The 9,698-nt window shown below is 38.6% G+C and overlaps 1 protein-coding gene across 4 annotated transcripts in view; it reads right to left on the bottom strand.

The window, feature by feature from the left end:
- Positions 1 to 9,698, bottom strand: part of RAPH1 (Ras association (RalGDS/AF-6) and pleckstrin homology domains 1) — a 92,647-nt gene that overhangs the window by 12,092 nt on the left and 70,857 nt on the right. For 3 of the 4 annotated variants that reach the window (XM_064286776.1, XM_064286775.1, XM_064286773.1), the window contains 4 exons: positions 8,885 to 8,995; positions 5,075 to 5,173; positions 4,333 to 4,453; positions 2,859 to 3,001 (listed from right to left, as the gene is read on the bottom strand). In XM_064286776.1, the coding sequence (XP_064142846.1) occupies positions 2,859 to 3,001; positions 4,333 to 4,453; positions 5,075 to 5,173; positions 8,885 to 8,995 (474 nt within the window). Of the gene's footprint in view, positions 1 to 5; positions 660 to 2,858; positions 3,002 to 4,332; positions 4,454 to 5,074; positions 5,174 to 8,884; positions 8,996 to 9,698 lie in introns of those variants that run through there. The other variant, XM_064286777.1, reaches the window with a different exon arrangement.

Raw genomic sequence — 9,698 nt, 5'->3', positions numbered from 1 at the left:
AAGGAGTATAAAAAGGGGGATGGGAGAGAGAAAAACACAACAAACAAAACAGTTACAGAGGTAAGCTTTGACTGTGGGACACTAAAAAGCAAGGATCTGGGGCATGCATGAAAAGGATGCAGCAGGTGGTGATCATAATGACGGACAATGTCGGGAAGGCAAACATCTAGTAAATCTGACTCCCTGGGCAACAAGGACACAGAAAATTTGTTTACACAGTATGTTCAGGTAGCTGGACTGGCTAACAATCTAGGAAAAACTTCCTGTTGCAAAAGCAAGTTTGAATGGTGATGGGATGTGTGACTCCTGACCTCTGGCTGAGTAACCTCCACACAGCCTGTCCTGAGGATCGGGTGGACTCTGGCAGTGGGAAGTGTGATGGCTCAGGTTGACCACTCAGTCCATGAGACCGCATCCACAGCAAGCAGATGCCGTGACTGGGCTTAGCAGTGCTGGTGGAGGGCCTCTTGATGAACAAGGATGGATTTTGATGCTAGTAAGCTGACACATGAGTGTAAAAGTGTTCAGCAGGCGTGCACAGTCACACAGGAATGAATGAACTTGACACACACTCGTGTTCGTGTGAGACACTTGCATCCAACATGCACAGAAGTCCAGCAATGCAGGTAATGGGGGGGGCATTCTTTACATTTGCTTTACTGGAAAATACATAAAGAAATGCTTCATAAACATTATAGCAGCAAAAGAACATAAAAATGTCATACAGAAAAAGCTGGAAGAAAATGAGAGGAAACTTTGGAAGGCTAGAATAAAGGACATGATCAAAAAATGCGAGCTACAGTCTGTCAGCAACGTGCTGGCTGGCCCGCCTGGGCACCTCTTGGCATTGTAGAAATGACCACATCTGGTCATTTATTTCATGGAGCTAATCATGCATGAATATGGTTTAGGGACTTCTGAAAAGGCAGGAAAGATGCTTGGTTTTTCCTTACTCCATTTAATGACTTTGGGTACATCCTTTAGGCTCTCTGAACAAATTGTGAGGATCCAGAATAAACCATTTGCATTAAATTATGAATGACATCTAATTAGCACTGACGATGCTTAGGTTAGTAGACTCTAGAGGGCTCATTATCAGGCTGAGTTCTAATGCCCCACCAGGACACTCACATGTTTTTTAAAAATTACACATCAGAGTAAAAGCATTAGTCTGTACGATCTGTTACAGGAGTCACCCAGGTTAATGTGTTTCCAAAGAACAGCCCCTGACCTTAACTTGACCCTGTCTTGGCTGCTTCAGGGGTGTAGACCTTAGCTGGGCTGGCCTTCACATTTGGCACCTGAGACTGAGGTAACAGGAGAAGAAACACACAGAGGGGTCAAGACTCAAACAGTCATTGGTGCACAGCAGGGTTCACATTCTTCCTCAAACTCTGCAGTGACAGACTGCACTTCCTAACCACTGAGTGTTTGGGCCTTTGTCCTCGCTGGCCTTACCTGGACAAATTAGGTAGTTCTGTAATTTAAGATGCACATGGAACACATCATTAATAATTTGGTAAGGAACAGGATTTTTCTTTAGACATCTGAATTACGTAAACCGGCTTCTCTGGTACATATTCAGAGCATTAGCAATGAATGGCACTGCTCCATCCACACTGATTAAGCGAGGAAAGGGAGAGAGAAATGATTTCTTGAAAGTCTGAGGCTCTGATAAGGGTTTTGAGAATGTAGGTCATTACAGCCAATTCTCAAATGCTCATTTTTGAGGAAATGTGCTCCACTCCCACACTGGGCTAGCAATTTGGCCACCTTCCCAGGGCCAGGTAATCAGCCACGTGTGCAAATTAAGGAATAAATTGAGGGAAAATATCCACTTAATTCTCACTGGTGAACATACTTGTTTGTGTAAGTGATTCAGACCAAAAGAACAACAACAACAACAGAACACCCTGAAATGACTACTGAGTAAATACAAAATGGCCAAGGTGGTACTTGCATGGCTCCTCATAGATGGACCTTTCGCATACCGAAAAGGTGCACACATGCCTATGGAACTACAGAGGCAATTTGCTAAAGGACTATGGTGCCTTTCAACTTGAGCTAAATAACCGCTCCATTTTTCTAAATAACCTCACAGTAATTATACTTGTCCTTCAGTACAATTATTCATACAATCTATCATGCAATGCTTAAACCAAACACCAAACCAAACCCAGTGCCAACGAGTTGATTCCGACTCATAGTGACCCTATAGGACAGAGTAGAACTGCCCCATAGAGTTTCCAAGGAGCGCCTGGCGGATTCGAACTGCTGACCCTTTGGTTCGCAGCCGTAGCACTTAACCATTATGCCACCAGGGTTTCCATGCAATGCTTAGGAACCCAAAATTTTAGGGGGATTGATTTAAGTCTTCCACATAATCTACAATTAGAGAAAATTCATCAGTATGCAGAGAAATGACAAAGTACAGAAAACAAAAGACATGAGTCTGAATAATTTAAACTAAAAATAAAGAAATAACCATAAACAACTTGTCTAGAACATAATTAGGGCATTAGCACCAAATGGTGTTGCTCCATCCAAATTGATTAGAGGGGGTAAGGGGGCAATTATTTTCTTAACATTTTGAGCCACTGACAAAGGAGTTAAACGGCCAGTTTTTCTGAGATTTTAAAGTCATCAGTCAATTTGCATATAATTCATTTCTGAGGGGAATTCAAATCAACAGGTCTCTCTGAAACCTTTTTACGAATTACAATCAGGAAGACTCAAGATCCAAAAAAGAAGATTGAAATAGGGCAGGAAAGAATTCCTAATAAAGGAATACAAGAGCATTAAGTCAAACCCATGGAATATTACAGACATTTCTATGTAAGTTAAAACAAGTCTGTTACCTTGCTGGACTCTTCTAACTGAGTGCCTCGTTTCCAGGCTTCGGAGAAGATGGAGCTTACGATGCTCTGGGAGCGGACGTGTCCTGCGGGCTGGGTATCAGAAACTCCACTGTCAGACTGATTAGAGTGATTTGACTGAGACTCTGTTGAAAACAGATTTTATAAGATAGGATTGAAAAGGTCAGTGTTTTATACAGATCTTTTTACACAAGGCCAAATGCTATACAGAACAGCAACAAATTAATTTTACTCAACCCATTTCACATAAACACAGCTAGTGCTAGGAGATCTCCCTTATCAGGATAGATAGGAAAGCTTAGATCCTTTTTAAATACTTCATCACGACACTAGTAATTACAATAAAAGGTTCATATAACATTACTGGCATCCTGACAACCTATCTTGCAAAAAATCAACTCTCAACAAATAAGAGAATAAGCTATCCATATTGAATTTTTTTTTTTCAATCATGTCTTCATTATATTGAGTATCAGTATCTTTAAAGCCCCTGCTCCACGCCATCTCAGAGTTCTAATTTTTAAATTCAGATCTATATACGATGAGTACTTCCTTCTTCCCAGCAACAAACAATCCTTAGAACTTGACCCCCAAGTGAGGCATAAGTGTGCTTTCCAGGGACTCAGGTATTGGTACCATAGGGCAGCCAGGCCTCATGGCAAGACACAGAGAGGTTTTCAAGAGACCTGAGGCCCAATGAGAATGGCTATGAGGATACAGTGATCTTCAACTGACATCCAGGGTGAAAGAAGTCGGAAGGTTATTTCACGGGCCTCCAGATGGAAGCACCTAACTCAAGGTCTAGCATCTAGTGGACACTAAGATGTTAAAGCTACTCCCATCCAATCACTCTGTGAGAGGTAGATAACTATTAGATGCAGAATTAAGTATGTCCAGCAAAGTTAGTTAAAGTAGAGCAAAGATAATAACCACAAAGAAATTCTAAATCCTAAACTCAAACTCCTTTAGATATAATTAACACAATATCCTTTTGAGTACCACTGATTTCCTGTAAAAACTTTAAAGTTTGGTAGCTTAAACAGTTTCCTTTACTGTGATACTGGACTAATTCTAGCTATTTTCACTATGAACTGAAATGTCAGGAAACCTGTGGGGAGGAGGGCAGTTTCATCATGGATCCTGAGGACGGAGATTCTTTCCAAATAATTTTCTTCCTCAATTTATGCACCAACAGTTGTTTCTGAGCAGCATGTGAGAGTTTAGAATAACCTGGGTTTAGGAGTCTATATACTGTTTTTCTATTTCAAATATATTTGTCAACTACCCATGACAGTTTCCCCACCTAAGAATTAAAAAAGCACTTATTGATTATAATTCAGAAATTAGGTATGGCTCTAGTTTTTAAGAATCAAACTGAAATAACCAGGTCTACTGTCAGGTCTCTCAGAGACCTTCATATTGCTAGTAAAATAGTGCTTTGAGGTATCTGAACTACCTGGGATGCTGGAAGAACTAGATCCTGATTTAATGCTGGAGCTGGATAAGGAAGTCCAATCGTAAGTTGACTCTGTTCTCTTCATGGCTTCTTGGTAGTTCATGTAGAGCTGCTTCCCATACTAAATAAAAAGGCAGTAAATGATGACATCTGAACTTTACTGGGTACGGGATAGAAAGATGAGGTGGGCAAGTGGGACATATATCTGTTTACTGATTCATGATTTGTATGAAAATTAACACAAAAATTCTTTTAATACGAGTTAATTATTATCTACTCATTTTTTTTCCACTCCAAATTCTTCATACAGGGCCAGCTTCTCAGGACTATTCAGGATTCTGCCCCAAATCTGGTTGGTAAATGTTCCTTACTTAAAGCAATTTAATTTTTTTTCCCAGTTATTTTGCTTACAGTAAATTCTTCTGTATAAGAACCACATAATGCATTCTGCAAAGCCAAAATAAATCACTTTCATGCTATATAAGCTTTTACCAACACTCTTATTCCCTGGATACTGTTAAATGCTTATCAAATCACCAAGGGAAAGAGACATTTGAAGTGTGAAATGCAGGCCTGAGAAAACTAGATACTGGTAAAATCATGAACATAAAACAATCAGAATAATTTTGACATAAACTGAATTTCAGACATATTAAACAAAATGGCTAATCTCATGACAATCAAAACCATATCATTAAATATCTTATTAGTCAGCCTGTCATCAAACCAAAAGAAAGCCTACCTTTGCGATGCGGATACCATTGACCCATTGATGCAAGGTCCTCACATCATCACAACAAAGATATTTGATGTACTGAGACTTCTTCTGGATCTGTGGGTGCTACAAGATTAAAGGCAGAATTCCAAGTAAGTCCCCTGAAGAACTGAAGGAAAATAAACTCTGTCAAAGCTTAAACATATACACACACAGTTACAAGCCATCAGAGTAGTGGCCAAATATTTTATAGTTCTTAGAAATATGGCCGTAAAGCCAAATAAAATGGACTTCAAGTATTTTTACAGAAGAGGTAAAAAAGAAACCTGTGTTAAATAAGATCAAGATACCCAAGTTAAAATAAACCTTCACATCATGGGAAATTCTCAAATCTCTCTTCTACATTTCAAAGAAATAAAGTCCATCAAGGTTAACAAAGTCACTAGAATTCTCAAGCCTACAGGACTATGAAAAGGGAAGAGGATGTTTAATTTCACTTTGAAAGCACTGAAATTATGAGCTTAGAGGACTCTCAACAAGGGAGGGCCTTTAGTCTGAAGAGTAAAGCTTCCAGTGCTTCCCTGGAGGTGAATAACTGGCTAAGTATACGAAGGGCACAGCACCCAAGACACTCATCGTGGTAGTTCCTGGTATGGAGATGACCACTGCTCTTTAGGCCCCTCTACTAAGCTGCAGGACTGCAGCATGTGCCTCCCAGGGAACAAGCAGCTTCTCAATTGTATCACTGACTTTTCACAGACCACTGTACTTTTTAGTTAAAGCCTGGATGGGAGGTGACTACCTTGACCTTGGCTATGAAATAAAAGAGTTAGAATCGATTTAGCTCCAATGGGCCACAACCACTAGCTCCCAGAAAAACCCTAAATCATACTTGGCTCTGGTATTGAATGTTATATCGTAGAAGCCAAGCTCTGTAAAGCAATGAACAGAGGTCAAATCAGAAACACAATAAATGAATTTACATATTTTTCTCTCATAGTGAACTACAGTGACTGATCCTTCACAATACAGATTCACAACTTTGGTTCGTGGCCATCTATTCCTGCTACATTGATAACTTTTTATTCAAATTGCTTGTTTTACTGATCTCATGGGTTTCAGAACAAAAAAAAATGTGTTTAGGGGGTTTCTGAAAAAACAATCCTTTTAAAGCCTCTTCCTTTCTTATAACTGAACATAAATTTAGATATTTTTATTACCTTTTTAAAAAGTAGTTACAAAACAATTTATTACTTTCTCTCAGTGTGTTTATATTTCTTCTAACCTGCAATTCACTGGAGGGACTCAGACTCAATACAGCCCAAAGCTGAAAACAGGCAGCAGACCCTAAAAGTAATCATTTCTGCATTTGTACAGAAACCATGCTGCAGCATTTTTTGGTTTCATTTGCTGGAATCATACACTAAAGAATAAAAATCTTTATGAAGGCAATATCTACTACAGGCTTCAGAGGAAAAAAGACATGGCTTTAAATCCTAACAGCTGTCTGGCCTTGGATAAATTAATCCCTCTAAACTTCAGTTTCCATACCTGCAAAACGGGAGTTCCAAAAAAGACTCATGAAGTTGATGTATATAGCACTTCTAGTGTGGCACCTGGAGCCCTGGTGGCACAGTGTTAAGAGTTTGGCTGCTAACCAAAAGGTCGGCAGTTTAAATCCACCGGTTGTCCCCTGAAACTATCGGGCAGTTCTACTCTGTCCTGTAGGGTCGGTGTGAGTCAGAACTGACTCGACGGCAATGGGTTTTTAGTTTGGAGCGTGGCACCTGTCACTTTACGGTTCTTCAATAAATGGTGGCCACTACTTTTACTATAATTTGCTCTGAGTGGTATTATGTTTTTCTATTTCTTCACATTAAATATTTCTATATATAAGTAGGCAATATAAATGTATGAATTTAGCTTACTAAATTCACTAAAACCAAAGTACACAAATCGTAAAAACAAAACACAATTTAGAACAAAATATTCCTAAATCTAAAAATTCTGGAGTTGTAAAAGGGATCCAAATAATAGCCACTGGTCATAATTAATTTTGGTTGGAGACACTGTTGGTTGCCTTCCCCACAGCTATCTCCTCCTCTACTTTTTTCCTGGAAGAACCCCAATTTTGTTTGTGTGTCCCCCCTCACCTATGCCCCTCAGGGTGTGAATTCTGACTAGTCGAAGCCAACCACAGTGGCATTCTTCCCTCTGCCAGTGTTTGGTTTGGTAGTAGGCATCTATTCCTGCTAATGATCCCAAGGTGAGGGAGGCTGGGAAGCTGTTGGGTAGCTCCTGGGAATATTTCTTTCCTCTTAAAAAATGACAGAAACAGGGAGAAATAGTCCCTCTTCTGCTGCTGGATTTTGCTGGGTCTGCATGTGATGCCTAGAACTGTAGCAACCATTTTATAACTGCGAGGCAAGCCACCCAGAGAATAATTGATATGCAGATGATGGAGCAGGAAATGATGGAAAGAACTTAGGTTCTTTCAGCCTTGATGCAATGAAATAATCAACTCTCATTGTCTTCATGTTATGTGAAATATTAAATTCTCCTTATTGCTGAGCCATTAGTTTTCACACTCTTTGGTATCAGGGCCTCTTCACAGTCTTCAAAATTATGAGAAGACCAAATAACTTCCAACTATGTGAGTTATGTCTATTGATACTTACCTTATTAGAAATTAAACGTGAGGAAAACCAAACAAACAAAACAATACACAAACACACGCTCCACAAGTGAAGAGAATAAAGTCACTACGTTATGCAACCTCCCAGAAAACAACAGTATGTATCTGTGAGAGAATGAGAGTGCAAAAGGGAAATAACATCTTAACATCATTAGAACAGTAATTTTGGCTTCATGGGCCCACTGAAAGGGTCTTGGGAACTCTTAGGGGTCCTTGGGCCTCATTTTGAAAACTGCTAAATTAAGTTATTTTGTATATATATGTATTTTAATTATTATACCCTGCTGAAAGTAACCTAAGTGATACAGTGGTATTCTCCAAGAAAGGATTTAATAGGGCATTTGCATTACATCTAATTTTATCACAGCACTCAAAATCCCATCTAAAAACCCTAAACCAATACCACCACGCCCTCAAACCTAACAGTTATGAGAGAAAAGTAAAAGATGATATAAACATGTAGACCACCTAAGGAGTTACCAAAAGATTACTAAGATGGGGCCAATGAGAAAAAATTATAATTAATCTCCATAATTATCTTCTGAATTTTTTATATGTGTTAGCTTTATTAATGTTTCAATAAATCACTGAGAATTCACTAAAAATGTCAGCTCTCAAAAGAAGACACAATTAGTATAAGATAAAAGAAAAAAAACACTAAAAACAGCTCTGACAGTTCAGGGAAAGAGAGACACAAAAAATTGATTTCTGGACCGGAAGAGAACCAGTCCAGTTCAAACTTGGGTACAATGCCCTCTGATGGTACTGGTGAGTACAGGAAAAGACCTAAATGACACACAAAGCCCCACATATGCCTCGGATTAAGTTTTCTGAAAATAATCCTGTTATGAAGCAAAAGTCTCAGGTTTATAATCTGATCTATTTTATACATTACAATTCAAAGTCTGAAGTCCAGTATCCATTCCTTATTAACATCAATTGCATCAGTGCTAATTACCTAAGGGTCAGCTATGGTATAACATATGATTCTTTTCTCTATAATCCTTCATCATTCCTTTTAAAGCCTATAGAATGAAACAAAAATAGTATGTTTAATGGCGATTCAAACTATCCTAAAATGTCCAATAACCTGCTCTATGCCTAATATCAATTAAAATTCCTAAAAAGAGGTAGATGTTTACCTTCAGCACCAGACAGTAGTCTGTAGGTGCCTTGTATTTGTTTCGATAATCCTGTCCATAATAAACATTGACGTGGTCCAGCTGGAGAAAGCACACAAGATCCCGGGAGACCTAAGATAAAAACACCCAGAAGACTGAATTAACAATAATGTATAAAGACAAACAAATATCACACACCTAGTAACAGTTTCTAGTTGAGAATCAAAACTGCACTAAGTAGAAATTGATGCTACTTTACAGAAATCAACACAATGCGATTCTCTATATATGTTTCTATAATCCACACTGCAACAAAGATGAACGCTGACTTGTTTGGAAAGGCTGGCATTGTAAAGATACTTTAAAAATTGGGTAGTATATTAAATACAACGTAGTATAATAGAGCTCTCTGGGAAGAGCAAAAAAAAGATTATATATTCAGTGCCTATAATGCATTTCTCAAATACAATGGTTTCCTCCCGTTAAGTCCGGGCAACAACACATACCTCACAGGACTGTTGCGAAGATTAGATGAGGTGATACTGTAAAGAGCTTAAAACAGTGCTAGCCACAGTAAGCACGTAAGTGCTAGCTACTAATTCTATGGCTGACCTCACCAAGACTGAAATGCCTACAATCCCAGAAAGCTATTCTACCAACACAAAAACAAAACAAATAAATTCTGCTGCTGAAAGTCAGAATAATCAAAATAATAAATAAAAAAAAATTTTTTTTAATCAAAATAATAGAAATATGATTACAAATTTGGTCAGAGAACTGAGGTGGTGGTCCAACTAAAATGACCAGTGAAAACTTTCAGGCTTCCTCTTCTTTA

This window comes from Loxodonta africana, chromosome 6 (assembly GCF_030014295.1).
Source record: "Loxodonta africana isolate mLoxAfr1 chromosome 6, mLoxAfr1.hap2, whole genome shotgun sequence".
NCBI lineage: Eukaryota > Metazoa > Chordata > Mammalia > Proboscidea > Elephantidae > Loxodonta > Loxodonta africana.
This window is presented reverse-complemented; position numbering and strand designations above follow the sequence as displayed.